The 17,355-nt window shown below is 35.3% G+C and overlaps 1 protein-coding gene across 11 annotated transcripts in view; it reads left to right on the top strand.

Moving 5' to 3' along the window:
* PPFIA2 (PTPRF interacting protein alpha 2) overlaps positions 1–17,355 on the top strand; it is a 352,026-nt gene that overhangs the window by 302,135 nt on the left and 32,536 nt on the right. For 6 of the 11 annotated variants that reach the window (XM_055712395.1, XM_055712388.1, XM_055712389.1 and 3 more), the window contains 7 exons: positions 2,264–2,399; positions 2,866–3,086; positions 5,592–5,829; positions 8,416–8,445; positions 9,336–9,466; positions 10,040–10,221; positions 14,877–14,970. In XM_055712395.1, coding sequence (XP_055568370.1) covers positions 2,264–2,399; positions 2,866–3,086; positions 5,592–5,829; positions 8,416–8,445; positions 9,336–9,466; positions 10,040–10,221; positions 14,877–14,970 — 1,032 coding nt within the window. The remainder of the gene's footprint in view (positions 1–2,263; positions 2,400–2,865; positions 3,087–5,591; positions 5,830–8,415; positions 8,446–9,335; positions 9,467–10,039; positions 10,222–14,876; positions 14,971–17,355) is intronic. The other 5 variants (XM_005437159.3, XM_055712394.1, XM_055712391.1 and 2 more) reach the window with 1 other exon arrangement.

Here is a 17,355-nt window from a genome sequence, read left to right as displayed (position 1 = left end):
GAAAAGAGAGCTATTAGCATTAAATACTAATTGTTCTCAGCCCCTGTTCAGTTCTATATTTGCAGGAGCTTGTTCTTTCCACAGAATAATTGAGCTGGTCAGCAGATAAATATCTGCTGCCAGAGACTGGAAGCTGGGCTGTTTCTTTTCTCCTGCTGACTGGCTGTACAAGTGCTAAGTATCATCAATTATTGGAGCAAAGTTCTATCACAGAAAATACTGTACATAGAAAATAAAAAGCAGTCGCTGCCCTGTAGGGTTTACTATGTAACAGATGAGAAACATACAGACAAACTAAACACAAAAATAAAAAAGATTACTGTCTGGTGCTATAGAGGGAGGGCTCAGGATATTGGTAGACGAATTGTTGTCAAGTTTTCTTATTAGTATAATGATTAATGAGTTTTAGAGATTTTTTTAAAAGATAAATTCGTAATTTTTGTAATATTATGAAAGTTTCTACCAGGCATGACAGGAAGAATAAGAGAAGACAAAGTGATGGTTGTTCAGAAAAAGACATTTATGACAACAGTGTGAGCTCTGATGTATGCTTTACCCAGAATATAAGTTCTAAAATATTATTCAGCATCTGTGACATTTTAATGTATCTGATTTGATTACTATGGCACATACATTTCAGGAATTCTGGTACATCTTTTTAAAATTTGTTTTCTTATGGTATTTATTTTTTTGTAAAACAAACTGTATTGGTGCTTGAAATCCTTTCATTACTATTTTAGATTTGTCACAGTACTTATAATACCAGACAGTAATTACATTTCTTCATACCATTCTGTTAAGTAGCCTGTAGTAGAGACTTTCATGTTTTTCCATTATCTTAATGCATTTTGCATTTATCAATAAACAGGCACCACAGTTTTAATATCTTATCTTTCACTTTTACTTTATTAAAATGACGTTTGAAACTAGAGACCAATGCTTCAGTCTTCCAAGAGTATGTTTTAATTTAAACTAGGTTCTTCGCAAGGAAAATCTCTACCTTTAGAAACAGACACAGAAGCATAGCCCAGAAAAACAGTCATACTTTCAGCATAGATATATGTGGTTTTCTGAATTATTTCCTTCATTGTGGGAAGCAGACATTCTTTCGTGTAGCTTTTTTATGTCTAGGATTAAAGCCATCATTTTCTTAAACAGCATTCTTTTCAAAAACACATGTTTAAGGACAAAACTTAGTCCTATTTTGTTTCCCAAAACTGATTCTTAACATTGTTGTGCACCCTATATTTTTCTGTAGGTGATTGTGAGCATTTTTCCCAAGTTTAGAAAAATGAACTCTCAGTACAACATTGACCTCTCGTTATGCTCTTACAGATAATGAAATGTCAAGCATAGTATGTATTTGTTTATAGCAAATCCTAAAATCAGTTGTCTTATTAGTGTAGTACTTGTTACATTTCATTTTTCTACTATAGTCATACTATTCATATATTTTTATGTGGAGATAGCTTATGTGTTAAGAACTAGAAATGATTCGGGTCTCCACTGCTGTGGTTAGATGCTGAAATGGTGCACAGAGCCTTTGCTCTTCTGAGTCAGCTACACAGCCGGCCGGCAGATGCTTTTATTGTACCACGCAGGAAACTACTGCTGCTGTTTGACAAAGGACAGAAAAGCCAGGGGCCTTTGCCTGCAATCCAGAAAAGATATGATGAAGTCCTCACATATATGCCTCACCACAATGTCCCAAAACTTACCAGGACTAAGGAAATATTGGGGTTAAAACTGTCAGAAGCATCATCAAATGAAGATGAATCATTCATAACTGATGTCATATATCACAGGGCAGTTCACTAATATTTTCATAATGTAGAGCACAGACTTACAGTAGGAAAGCATAACAGATATCCTTACTCATGAACTTGTATCGTGCTTACAGTAACTTCAGGTGCATTTATTCATGATTGTAATGGTAGAAAATATACAGGACAGTACATTCAGCAGCCAGTTCTGTTGTTAATCCTGAAATCCACTTGTTTTTTCATGGCAAAGCTTTGGATGATAAGTTTTACCATGCAAGTCCTTCACTTTGAAAAATCAAAGGGTTTGTTTGTTTGTTTCCTTAATTTTCTGGTAATGTGATTTCAAGTTTTCACTTTTAAATTTTAATTTTATGTGGATTTTTAATTTATTATATGATACATAATAATTTGTTTTAAAAAATATATTCCTAGACTGAAGGTCATTGGATTGTTGTTATTCCTATTACTCTCTCAGTCTACTTATGTGGTCCTTTTTATAGGCCTCACCTTGACACATCGTCAGAGCTGAGGTACTCTGTGGGCTCACTGGTGGATACCCAGTCTGACTATCGGTCGACTAAAGTGATAAGGCGACCTAGAAGAGGCCGGATGGGAGTACGCAGAGATGAACCAAAGGTTAATCCCTAATTTCTTCTCATATATTCCCTGATAAGAGAACGTTTCAGGCTGTTAAGCTTAGTTTGTATTTTTCCAGAAAAAAATAGCAATAAAAAACCCAACAACCCACCAAACAAGAAAACCCAACCCAAATGTCAGGGTTATTTTCTATACATGCTCAGACAAGGGTACTGTTGTACTGAAATGAAGGCAGAAAAGGTTGAAATTCAGACATCAAAGTTCAAGCATGCTTCATACTCTATCTTTTCTGGGTATCTTTTTGTGTAAATTTTCCTAATAGCAATTTTACATACCATGAGAAATAATTTACAAAATTTGCAGTAATACTGCAAGTATTAATGGAGAATTAATCTTTGAATAAGTATTCTTAAACGTTAGTTGCTTTCCTTTCCCATGTTATAGAAGCTCAACTACGCAGTTGTTTTCTATAGAATAAGCCATATACATCCTAATTCCTGCTCAGGTGAAATCACTTGGAGATCATGAGTGGAATAGAACCCAGCAGATTGGCGTTTTGAGCAGTCATCCATTTGAAAGCGACACTGAAATGTCCGACATCGATGATGATGATAGAGAAACGCTTTTCAGCTCCATGGACCTCCTGTCACCAAGTGGCCATTCTGATGCCCAGACTCTGGCCATGATGCTTCAGGAGCAGCTAGATGCAATCAATAAAGAAATCAGGTGTGTAGCCTGAACCAGCTGAGATGCATTTATGAATACAGCTTCAAGCTTCCTTTAGTGCATGAGTTTAGGCACATAGCAATTAGGAAACAACTTGTACTTTTAAAGGATTGATAATATGTCTGCTTTTTATAGGATAGTATTGATTGTGAGGCAATAACAGTGACATCTTCATTTCCTAACTATAGAAATGCCTTTCAGAAAATGTTCCAAGTGAAGAACTGCTGGCCAATTGAAAAGAAATACGTTAGAGAAGGCTAACACATGGCAGATTTGACAGATTACTATTCATAGTCCTCTTTTCAAGGTCTTTTTAACTGTTCTGCATGACTCCACTTACTCAGTAATGACTTTCTATCAGAAATATTTTATTTCAATACTCTTCAGGCTTTATTCTGGTAATTATTTCTATGTTGCATCTAATGTAAGCCATGTTTTCTAAGACATAGTTTTGATTTTCTATGGAGACATAGAATGTGATTTTTCATGCTCCAGGTTGGGTTATAGTGCTTGGAAGTAGGTGGTAAATTGAATGTATGTAATAATTTCTGTACAAATGTAATTGAGTGATAGAGAATCCAATATCATATTTTAATTAAGTGATTTTTATAAATGAAACCATGTTTTAGGTTTAAAGCGTTCCTATATGCTTTTCAGGAAGGGTAACTTTAGAAAAACTTGGTGTATGAAAAACATCCTCTCATTAGTGACTGTTTCTCTAGAACGAGGTGAAGGAGAAAATACTAAATGTTTAAGTGACTTTCTGGTAATACTATAGACAGAAAAGCTGTGGTTAGAAATATAATCAAAACCAGATTAGTTTTTTGCCAGATCTGTCTTTATCTGACAAAGTAATATTAAAGGGAGAACTCTATTGGAATATATTGAATTTGAATAACTTTTCTATTCAGAGGGAAACTTTTTGTTGTAGATATACAGCTTTTCTTTATTCAGATAGGATTACACTGCAATTTTCTCAAACGTCTTATTACCCCTGTCCGAATAGAGAGTCAAAGAGAAATTTTGTTGTTGGGAGGGTAAATATCAGTAAAACAGTGTACGTAAAAGAGAGAATCTTAGCCATATTTTCTGGTTTTACAAAGAAGTCAGCACTGTGACCGGTTCAGGAAGCTGTTAATGCCGCAAATGTATTTGTTTTTCAAAATACTTATATTTTCACATTACAACAGGTAATTATGTAATACCGTAAAGTTTTTCACACAGAGTTGTACCTGCAGGTGACATAGTAGGATATTATATGTGCCGCCCTAAATCAGATCACTGTTTTACTTAACAGAGGATCTTGACTTAGATGTTAGGTATTTTATCTCAAAAAGGAAGCAAGGGTGCACATTTTATATAGGCATTTTTGAGAGTAGTTTATTTCCCCTACTGCTAAGCTTATACTGAAGTATAAGCTTTTATTACCATCACCATCAGTATTAAACAACCAGGTGACTAATTTTGTGGGGTTTTCTTTATGTGTTTCAGGAAAAAATGGTTCTACAAGGATACTCTTAAAACTGTACTGCATTTAACATTTTCATGTTTTTTCTTTTCTTTTTCTTGACAAACGCTGTAAGGGTTTATAAAATTATTGGAGGTACCAAAGGAGATTAAAAATGTATTTTGCCTTTGATTTGTTTTATTATACAAGATCATTCAGAATTTAGATTACTCAAATAAAAAAGACTGTTATAATTCCCTTTCAAAATATTATTTGCCTTTAAGTTTCTACCACATCTCATTTCAGAAAGAACTGTAGCCATTTTATAAAATTTTTGAAATGGAGGTTCAGAAGAAAGATTTATCACAGCATGGAAATTTGTAGTTTTCTATTTTCAATGTATTATGGTTTCATTTATTGTACTTGCTTCTTTTCACTCGGCAAAGCCTGATTCACAGTTTCAGCCTTCCCTATTGAGGCTATAGATGTTTAAGCAGCTTATATTTGTTGCTGACAAGAAAACTATTTTAATGAAATTTACTTTAAAACTCAGTGCTTTTGAAACACCTGTCATTTTTTCATCAATTTGTGGGGATGAAACTGACAATTTGTTTGGTATACATGGATTATCTTAGCAGTTCCCTTCTTACAGGCCCAATTTCATTTGACTTTAAATTTGTGTTTGTGCTTTAGTAACAGAAAATCAGATAAGACCAATTTAAGGTTGGGCTTTGTTTCCTATGGTAAATTGGATTGCTAACACCCTCCCTTGTACTTTCTCCTTTGCGAAGGAACCAATATTCCTGAAATGTCATATGTCAAGTCTTGTTGTTGGGCAGATTCTTCAAACAGTTTTTGAGGATGGAGGAATTGAGAAAAAGAATTTTATAATTCTGGTGATCAAAAAAAATACTCTTTTCAGTATTATTTTGGAGTTTATCTAAGATACCCATCTTTGTTTTCTTTTACTTTCAAATCTCCTTTGAGATGAAACATGTTTTAGTTTTCCTTTTGGAGTATGCAGAGACAAATACAACCACATTATTTTATTTAATAAGGTTAATCCAAGAAGAGAAAGAGTCGACAGAACTGCGTGCCGAAGAGATAGAGAACAGAGTAGCTAGTGTGAGTCTGGAAGGCTTAAATCTAGCCAGAGTCCACCAAGGTACCTCCATTACTGGCTCAGTGACAGCATCGTCACTTGCGAGCTCATCTCCTCCCAGCGGACACTCGACTCCTAAACTCACCCCTCGCAGTCCAGCCAGGGAGATGGACAGAATGGGGGTTATGACGCTGGTAAGAAACTTTGTGATGCCAATTTTAGATGTGAAGTTTCTAGTATTAATTACTTCATATTTTCACCGTATGAATGGCTTATCTCTCTGATTCTTTATTCACTTCATCATATATACAGATATTAAAATACTTAGAATATGGATGTTTGGGTGGGTTTGGGTTTTGTTACTGTGCTTTTGAGCATTGCATGATTCACCAGGGATATAATGATCTGAGGATCAATGGCCTTCAGCACACAGGTGGTGGAATTAGTAAAAAGAGAACTGATCACTGGAATACTGCAATTACATATAATTACATATTAATTTACTGTTTAATTAATTAAACTGTAATTAATTTATATGTAAAAATATTTACTAATTAAAAGCTCTGAAGTTATACAGTTATTACACAGCCATCTGTGGAACTATTGCTGAGTTTAAACCTCCAAGGAATGCCTAGAAGACATTAAAACCTTCTACTACTTCATACATATAATCATTAGGATATACTTCTATATTTGGTATACTCTTTTGTACTTGCAGCATGCATTTTTCATGACAGTGTATCAAGGACTTGAAATAAGTGCTTTGTTTCCCAATAATTAATTTAACTGATATATTTCAACATTACAAGCAGCACACAAACAGATACCAAGCCATCAAATTATCATGCAAAGCATTTCTAACATTACAGTACCTTTGAGGACATATTCTGAAATGGCTGGTTGAAAAGGGGTTTGCAAAAATTTTAATTTTGGACCTAGACAAAAATAAACAGTACAACAGTCAAGTAAGTGAAGGTAGTATGTGTTGACATACTCAAGATGTACAGCTCTGATATTCAGTAGAGTGCAGACACAGAGTTTGTTGTCCAGTCTGTGCTGCAACCCAGTCTGGATCCTGGACAAATTCATCCCTTTAAGCACTAGGAGAAAATCAAAGCAGCCCACGCTGCTGATCTTCACATACAGGGAGGAGAACAGGGTATGTGTAGCCTCATTTTTTTTTTTGCTGTTTCTCCAATAATCATAGTGTCACCCATATCCCCTTATGGCCCATTCCTGGGAAGCAGCAGCACTGGTTCCCTATGGAGCCTCTCAGCAAAGGGGAAATGAGCCTTGATCTCAACCAGAAAGCATAAATCAGCTCTTCTTGCAGGAGAAGGTTGCTCAGAACAGCTGGGAGTGGAGCCTTGCTGTTTATTCTGCTTTTCTGGGAGTAGGGACTTCTGTTTTACCATCATCTAGCTGACTACTCCCTTTTCCTGGGAGCTGACAACTACTTATATCCACCTCTACTTCTCCCAGTTTAGGATGGTGTTTGCTGCCTTCTTGGGAACTAAAGACACCAGAGTGGAGGTCAGGGCTGGCACTTGTGGCAGGCTGTGGCACTGATTCTCTGCTGCCCCCAGTTCCCACTGCCAAAGTGCAGAAATGAAAATATTGGTGGTGCAGACCATTGTGAAGGAGGTGGGTGCACAGACAGCTGTGGTGCCACACACTTCACTGAAGCAGCACCTTCCCAAATATGCAGTTTGGCTCCATTTCACCAGCTATTTAAACTAAGCCACCCCGCTACAGACAAATAGCAGTGGTTAAAACTGACCTTCCAGCAGACACCTGCACTGCCTGGTTGTCTTGGTTGGGACACAGCAGCTTTGGGTCAGTAGGTTGCTCAGATTCAAATACAAAATGACAGCACAGTCCACAACTTTGCTCACCCTCATCAGCCATTTCAGAACACTTCTGGACTGCACTGTTTCAGCAGGAGTTCATTGTTGAATACTCCTCCTTACTGACTGGGGACAGACACAAAAGGCTATCAGACACCCTCTAAGTAGAAACTTTGAGTTGGGAAGAGTTCTGTAGAGATCTTGTCTCCAGAGCCCAAATTGCCAAACGATCCTGTAGAGGTTGGCTGGAGAAGCGGTACTGCATGAGTTTCCACAGCCCAAGTCCATACATTAATAAATTCTACAGAGTATCTTCAGCTTTCCTTGTATGAATGAGACATCTACCAAAAATAAAAATGAAAAGAGGGTGGAACTAGACACATTCTAGCAGCCTTCTTTTGCCAAATAATGCTGCAGTACAGAACATGGGTGAAATTGTATCCATTGACTGAAAATGCCAGTCACTTTAATGTGAGATAACTGGAGAGAAAAACCCCTTTTTCAGGCATGGTATTTGCTGATGATATTTTGTGTTTATACTTGGTGAGACACCAATATATTTGTAATATTAGATAAAGCTAAAAAAACATATTAAATTCCCTGTGTTGGGGATAGTAGAAGGATTTATATGAAAACTCAGAAAAGTGCCACTATAAGCTTGCAATGCCCTAATGTTCGCTAAACTTATGAAAATGAAGGAGATTGTAACTTTAAAAAAAACTTGTTTTCCCTGAATGGCCTGTTTGTCAGGGGTTGTCTTATGTTATAACGCCAAGTGTATAGTTAGTATATTATATGGGTAGTTTTAAATTAATGAAATCTCTGCTTCCTACTTCTGAATGTGAGAAAAACAAATGTGTGGCATTTTGATATGCTTAAATAAGATTTATTAAATTCCTTTTTTGTTGTTGCTGCTTTTGTTACCAATCTAAGCCAAGTGACCTAAGGAAACATCGGAGAAAGGTATGATACTGTGTGTTTTTTTTAAGTTTGAGAGAACTCATCTATCATATTCCTCTGCTAACAGTGTTCCTTGTCAGCCATTGCATCCTCCCACTCCTTTTTGTTTGATTCCTGAATATAATCATTTTAATTCTACCTGGAAAAGCTTGCAGGGATCACAGGTAAGCCACAGAATCAAGGCCCACAAGCAATACCTTGGCATAGTAGCCTCTACAGCACAAACTTAACGATATACAGTTTTTTTTAAAAAAAAAAAGTATGGACACAAAAGAATTACTTTCAAATGTATTTTGGCCATTCATCTTGCTGGAGGAACCAGAGTCAGATTACTTGAAATCTTCTGGAGGAATATAAAGTCGTTTACAGAATTGGTACTGAATATGGGATTTATATTTACATGAGACTGTATTTAAGATAAATCATTATATGCTGTGACAAAATTCCTTTTCTGTTCATGCTTATTTTCAAGCATTCTGGCCATGCTGTTAACAAGCTATGGAGAGAGTCATCCTGTTTCTGTCTCTATTTACTTTCTCCCTTACATCCTGAGAAACTTTATTTACTTGAACAATCCTGTTTAATGCAAGAGACCTGTTCATGTCTGAGGTTATTTTCATGTTTAGATTTTCACTGAATCAATCTGTTTGGCATAAATGGTATTAATTTCTCCAAGTGTGATTTCTTTTCTTTCAAATATGTACTGTATGCTGCCATATCTAGGCAATTGCTCTTTCCCAGTAGCCTCTTTCAAAAATAACAATCCTTACAATTTTCTCAAAAAATTGTACTCGAAACCATATATCTTTCAATTCACTTGACAAATTCATGCAGGATACATTTAAACTTTCTTGAAAAGCTTATCTTCTTTCAATGGAATCTCTCTCCCCCAGATTGCAGTAGTTGAAGAAGATGGGCATGAAGATAAAGCCACAATCAAATGTGAAACTTCTCCTCCTCCAACACCCAGAGCTATCAGAATGACTCATACCCTTCCCTCTTCATACCACAATGATGCCAGAAGGTAAGATGTTTGTAATAAATTGGCACTTCACAGTTTTACTGCTTATTATTCTTTTTAAAATATGCTGTTCTTTAACTATTCCAAAATGACCTGATTTTTTCCTGTTTCTTCTTGGCAATTGTTTCCCCTGCCATGAGAGAGAAAGCCTTACCCTTTGTCTCTTGCATGACCTGGAGAATGTTTGTCAATGCTAAAGTACATGCTGGATATTTCTGGTTTGAGGTACAGTTTTGATCACTACTAGAAACAGTGATACTGCAAATCCTACAAAGACAACCAGCAGGCTGATTCCTATATTTTTCATCAATTGTTCTTAGCAATTTAAAAAGATTTATTTTCAGCCTTTTTTTTTTTTTTAATAAGATCCAGTCAGTCTGAGGGAGGAAAAAGTGATCTTGTATTGCTCTACATGTTGCTAAATCATTTATAGAAGAAGATATGATTGTGTCAGTTGTTGGGAGAACATAACTAAAGTATAACCAGTTAATTTGTTTGCAGAGCTCAGAAGAAAATAAAAATTACCTGCAAATGCTGGCATTTTATCTATTCCATTTCTTTATTATCATTTTGTAGTAGTTTGCCCGCTTCACTGGAGCCAGAAAGCATTGGTCTTGGCAGTGTCAATAGCAGCCAGGACTCCCTGCACAAAGCTCCCAAGAAGAAAGGAATCAAGTCTTCAATAGGACGTTTGTTCGGTAAAAAAGAGAAGGCTCGACTTGGACAGCTCAGTAAGGAATTAGTGGTAACAAGCCAAGGTCACCATTTCACAGTCTTTTTCCATTTTTAATTTTGCTTCTTTTCAGTTTCCAATTTGCTTATTTTTCTGTTTTGTCTAGCAGAACTTTCCCATTAAACTTCATTGCTATCAGCAATTTTATTTGTCAAGAATTTGCTATGACTATAATGCAAATGAAAGGAGGCTTCCAGCACAAAACTAGAGTCATCCTCTTCACTGAACCTACTGCCTCAATAGTCTCAAATTAGGGTAGAAGTGCTAACAGTGTACTCTCTAATAACCAAATAAAGAGGAGGTGAGAAAGTAGAAAGTAATAAACCACTGTAAGAGTTGTAACTATGTGCTATGGAAGGTCCTTGCAAGTAAGTGTAGCTGCTGTCCAGATTTCAGTGTGTCAATTGATGTCTGCTAGTGCTTATCACTGAATGTCCTCACCATACTCTTTCAATTACTTATGCTGCTCACGGCAACGCTTTGTTTTCTTCCTACTTCTGCCCTTTTCTCTTGCCGAGACCTTAGTCTAATTCATTCCTAGTAAAATTTTTTCCTCTGTGATTATTCCATAGGATATGTCTCTATGACATGCAAAAAAAAAAAAAAAAAAAAAAAAAAGCATAACTATAAGCAATGGAAAGTCAAGCGAGAGTCTTCAGCAAAGGCTCATAGTCTGCATGCCCAGACAGGCAAATACATCCTTATCTACAGTCTGTATTGTTCTAAATTGGTCTAAATCTGATTTAGCTAGATTAAGGTTAGCATATAGACACATGCCAACACAAGCATCAAATTGGAATAGATGTGTCAGTAAAAGAGAAATATTAGCTCTTTGCTAGTCACGAACTGTCACATAGTATGAATTTGTGAGGCATTAAATTTTTACTGCCATGGTGACCACATAACACCTGTAAAAGAATTTTAAGGGTTTGCAGTAACTGTAAATGCTTAAGCAATATGTAAGCCTGAAATTAAAAAATACTGAATTCATATTAAAACACATCCTTATCACAACTAGCAAACCCATCGCTAAAATCGTACAGAATAAAGTAAGGTAATAGTTAGGTCAAAGTATCAGAGTAAAATCAAAGAACTGAGCATTCTGCATTTATACTCCAATATTTCTCCTCTCTGCCCATGAGAACCTTGTGCTCTTGAAAAAAAATAACTAATTTCTAATCGCAATTTAAATTCCTTTTTTTCACACCATGGGAAGAATAGAACTGATTTATTCAGTATTTTTCATAGTTTAATCTATTTCAGAATCTATTAAATGAATCTCTCAAATACACCTGCATGTAACCATGTGCACTGATGGAGAATTTTATAAATTTAGACTACATTATTAATTCCTGTTTACTTTCCATAAAACCAATTTTCTGATATTGATGGATTATGCATAATAATCTATGATTTCACTGTAACTCAGGAACACAGAGGAAAAAGATGTAACAAATGTGTTAGCCTTCCCTGTAGTTCCTTGCAATGTGGAACAAACATAAAATAACAACTTTAAATATTACCTCAGGAGCCATGTAATCTGTCAATAGATTAATTTCTTAATACTCACCATGATTAATAAGACATATGTATAATTGGATAAAACCTATTTGTAATCCCAACAGTAGCTCATGAAATCGCAAAAAGATATTAGTGAAAATTTGCAGTTAAATGAAATTTTTCTGGTTTACATCCTTTAGTTCCACAGCAAAGATTTCTGTAAAAAGCACATTTTAATTAAGCAAGCTAGGTTTACAAGTATGTATAAAATTAACAGTAGGACTGTTAACTGACTAAAAAGTGGGAGCAAAATATTTTTAGAAATTGAAGTGACATTGAACAGCTGAATTATAGGGTGGTTTTTCTCATCTTTTAAGATACCAGAAGAAAAACAAATATTAAGTGGCAATTGCCATTCAACAGCAGTACTTTAAAGACAAAACAAAATTTAAAAACCAGCATCATGGTAGTACTTGAATCAATTCCATGACAGGTACGCTATCTGTGCAGCGATATAATTAATAGTTCTATTTATAAGAAGATACTATATCACAGAAATTTAAATAGTAAGTCCTATCATTACTGCACTGCAGTATATTTGTACGGTTTTCATAACCTAACCTTATAATGCAAAATTAATAAAAGAATCTCATTTAATTTATTGCTTAAATTAAACATTCTAATTTGATATAGATATGTATTTCTTGTATTTTTTAATATGTAAAATACCTTTTTCTTCAATAGCTTGTCAAATACTAAAAAGATAATAAATGTAATTTTGAGCCTCAGAAACATTAATTCATTTTCCTATATGCATATTTGCACATGCACACAATTACAGTTAAAGGAACACTTTAAAAGTTTATGTCAATGAAGAAGATATTAGGGATATAAGTACACATAATACTTCTGTAACTAATACTATAGTATCTCTAAAATACCAGGTAATAGTTATTCATACTTAAGAAGCAATATTGGAACTTCCCAAGTTATATCACTAACTTCAGCAGCCCTGCAAAACTCTGAAAGCATTACCTTTCAACTGCTAAACTTGCCAGAATTTTTTTATTTTATAATTTGCTACCTTCAGTGTCTCTGCTAAATCAATTGTGTTATTGTTCAAAGGCAAGTTCATTCCTTAGGAGATCTTAGAATCAAGATTTCTAGATCCTTCACGATTTCTTTATGTTATTGGAGAAGGGAAAAGGAATGTTACAGGGAGCACAGGTTCCTTTTATTTATTGATTTATTTGATTGATTTTGAACTCATCCAGTCTTCTTTCACTTGTGGAATACCACACTAGACACTTACATATTCTTCTTCCCATGTTACATTTAAAATATTCTCATCCCTAAAACAAACAATACATTGCAAGTATTTTTAGCCCTGCCCAGGCAAGCTGGTCTCTGTGGTGTATGCAAAGGTCAGCTTGTTAGGGAACATTTATTGTGGCCATCTGCATGCCTGAGATACTGACAGGCACAATCACCCTGGTTTATTCAAAGGGACAGATGTGTTTGTCTTACGGTGAAGTCTGTTATGCCAAGAATACTTTCCAATCTGTGATAAACCCTCATTGTACTGCACTCATACCATCTCTGTCTTAACATACTGTGAGCTGCTCTCTCAGAAAGGTGTGGTATATTGATACAGCAGTTTGCTAAATTAAAAACTTACTCCAGAGTCTGCAATAAACATTTCATGAGATATTCTGTAAAACTTTGAAAGGCAGATGAAGTAAAGCAAAGTATACATTCATGTTTAAGGTGTTTGTGAATTGCATGCATCGTTCTCGTCATAAGACTTGCAGAAGTTGTGTCCTCTTTAATAATGAAATGCGTATAGACAAGCAGGAGTGTTAAAACTACACCTGCTTTGAAAGGACAGCTTAAAGCCAGTCTTTTCTAAGTTAACATCATAAACATGATGCAGCAGTAGGTTTTGTTCTCACTTGATAGAGGTGCATGTAAATGTTACTTGTAAAAAGGAGTGAGGCTATTTCACCATGTAAAATTTATACATTGTTTTATGGTTAAAATCAATGAATCAGAATACTATGCTTTAATTAATTAAAAATAATTTTATTATGCTTTCTTAATTATACCAGTGTTTGCTCTACAATTGTTCACTATCTATTAGCTGAGAAATGAGAAGTTGCCATTGCCAAATGGAGTCAAGCACCAACATTTACAGTACTGTTGTCTTCTTTCTTGTGCCAGTTACACACTTTCTGTATGTATATATATGAATAGCAGCACAGGAGGAAAGCAGCCCTGAAGAAGTGCTGCAGCCCCTCTGTCTGCACACATACATTCAAATGAGAGGACAGTATGGAGCCAGGGCCAGGAGACCATACTGACAGCTCCATGAGCAGGTCATTTCTTCCTTGAATCGAGGCAGCGACAAAAAAGTCTGAGCGTCTTTCCACTTCTGCACTAGGAAGGTCACATTAATGGACATATTGTATGATCAGCATGGATCATACAATAGCAGTCATGTCCTTAGTTTACAGTATGATTTTATTTTGGTCCAGGTGTCCTTGCTTGCTGCAAGCTTCCCTTGTCACTCTATGCAAGTTATTCAAGTTCCCATGACTTTGACAGGAATTAGATGCCTACAAGACACCTCCAGAGAGACCTATGAGGTTTTTTACTTCTCTGACAGATTCTTTATGTCATCTCTAGCTTGGGAGTTAGCAGGGATAATGACGTCAAAGACTCAGACTGTCTATGAAAGCAAAACAAAAGCTTTAGTATTAGGAGACTAAGTGATGCCGTATTGTCTATAATGAGGCAGTTTTGTTTGTATATTTCCCAAATAAGATTTAAAAATTGTGAGAGCCTTGCTTACTTAGGACCGTGAGTCTGAGCCTCCGGAGGCAAAGAAAAACAGGCAAAGGAGATCAGGGTGCTCTTCTCATACATTTCTGCTAAACACAAGGAGGAGAAGGCGGCAATTTTCACCTCTACTTCTACTCTTTTCCATGTAGTAAACACTCACCAGAATTTACTTTTGTAAGTGATAGCTGTTCATTCACCACAAACACCAGATGTCATGGCTTAAGGAAATGAACACAGATGATGGTGGCAGGTGGGAGGGGGATTGAAGAGTTGAGAACGGAACAACTGAGAAAAAGCTATAGGAAAATCCGGTGGGATTTGTTTTGTTTTGTTTTCCAGGAGGTTACATGGAAACAGAGGCAGCAGCTCAGGAATCTCTGGGATTAGGCAAACTTGGAACCCAAGCAGAAAAAGACCGAAGACTAAAGAAAAAGTGAGTACCTTTTTCGTGTGACTTTCATTGGCTCAAACTTGATTCAAATGTCAGATTTTGTGTTTGCTTTACACAGACATGTAATGACAAGCAAGATCATCTACTATGGCACTTTAGCACTTAGTGTGGGTTTTTTTCCAGCATAGAAGTTTTTAAAGCTGCATATGAAATATAGTGAAAAATATTTAGTCTGTCAATTGTACATTATTGTTTCATTTGTGAAAGAAGATAGGTTTATGAGAAAGAGACATATTCTATTTCACATCGTGATTAATTCCATGCCTTTTGCCTTCCGTGCAATTATTGAAAACTAGGCAGGCATTTAATGACTTACTACATAGACTTTTTTCAGAAGGGAGAAAAAGACTTTCTGCATTATATATTGGACACATGATAATTTCTGTCTATAGAATTCAAAGGCTCCCCATAAACCCTAGCAGCTTCGCTTTCTTTTTACCTGTCAGCAAATGGCAACCTAGCTTCTTTTTTTTTTTTTAATTTGCATAAATTATATAATAACTTAATGGTGTCTTTGGTGCACCTCTTGTAAAACCAGTACACTGACTCATAGTAGCTGCCAGGAGCTATGGAGAACTATTAAAACACAGATACAAACACAAAAGAAACCTCTTGGCAGCATCAGTTCCAGTGTAATTAGAGGGTGTCAGAGAAATAAAGATGGTACTTAAAAATTACTTTGCAGATCCATCCTGAAAACAAACAGGTTTGGTTTTCATCCATAACCATTAAATTTAGTGCTATTATTTGGATTCTGAAAGCTTCATTTTTAAAATTTGCAGGGGTTTTTGGTTTCTTTCAGTCTTTAACGTTCCTTTGCAAAGTTTGAAGAGAATTTGCAAGTCTAATCCAAATAATTCAGTCATAATGTTTCAGGTTCTCTTTAAATTTTAAATTTATATGTAGAATATTTTTAATCGCTACTTTCATATCAAGCTCCTGATGAAATATAACTTTAAATATACACATCCATGGAATATACAGATGTGTTCCATTCAAATCAGTCTTTACTTAGCAATTAAAGATAGAGAAGCAGTCATTGTGCTAACTGAGAGGGAAGAAACATTTTAAATTCAATTAAGAAATTTACAATAACATTCACAGGGATAATTAAAGTTGATGAGTCGTCCCTGTATTTCTTATCTATGCATTTTTATCATTCAGTCATTTAGAAATATGTGGATGTAAAAGGTATGTTACTATACTTTTTTACTAAATCTATAAAATGTCTTTGAGACAGTCATTGTAATTTGTAAAGAATATCATTGAATTTTCAGCAGCCTATTTTTTGAAGGCCCTATTTTTCTTCCAGCTCTAAGGACTGAAGGTACCACAGTTTCAAAATCACTTTGAAGAGACAAATGTCTTCACTTTGTTTGCTTTCTCAAACTAAATTATAAGTTCAAAGAACTAAATAAAATAACCTAAGACTTGACACACCACTGCATTCATGACATGACTACTTCATATATGAGAGTGCCAACCAGTTTATAGTCTGGAAGTAGTAGGTGTGCAGGTAATCTGTTATTAGACTTCTGTCTAATCTCACACAACCCGAGTTTTCCATGCTTTCTGCTTTTCAAGTCTTTCCTTTTTTTTTCTCCTGTGTCTGTCTGTCCTTGGATTAGATTCTTTATGAATTAGATATAATCAAAACGTTCTCTGCTGGAAGGAGAGGAATCGTTCCTTTGTGACTATGAATATTCACCTAGTCTGAACTGCATACTATTTATCCTAAGTATATGTTATATACCTATGTCATGAAGACTTTCAATTTTTTTCCCCTGTTCCTTTAGATTTATCTGTCTTCAGAGTTTCTCATTTTGGAATCCTTACAACTGCTTTTAAGATTCCTTTTAATTTAAGGACAGAGAAAGGTTAACATACATTGCTAGTTTATATATATATATGGTATAGTTGTAAAGGAACTGTAATATAGGAAAAATGTAATTTTTTAATTAAAAATTTTGTTAGACACACACATGAGATTCTACCGAATTATAAAAATCATTAGGGTGCCAAGCTATCAATAGGGTATAAGAGAATTAACACTTCCTTATAAAACACGCAGTCATGTATTTGCATGTTTTACCTTGGAAAGTATTAAGTTGAAACAGTCCAGAAAGTCAGTTAAATGAAAAGTTTGTCTCAGTAAGTCAGATTCCTTCTAACCAACACTTAACAACGCATAACTCCCTCTGGAAGTAGAGCCTTCACATATACAGTAGTTGCAGGATTACCAATCTGGGTAAGGTAAATTAAAATACTATGCTGTGTAACATTAAGGATGATAGTAATGTATATAAGGTCTTTATAAGAGGTAATAAGATAAGTCTGAGCATCGTATGCCATCTTGTGATGTAGCAG

The sequence above is a fragment of the Falco cherrug genome, chromosome 5, assembly GCF_023634085.1.
Source record: "Falco cherrug isolate bFalChe1 chromosome 5, bFalChe1.pri, whole genome shotgun sequence".
NCBI classification, from domain to species: domain Eukaryota; kingdom Metazoa; phylum Chordata; class Aves; order Falconiformes; family Falconidae; genus Falco; species Falco cherrug.
This window is presented reverse-complemented; position numbering and strand designations above follow the sequence as displayed.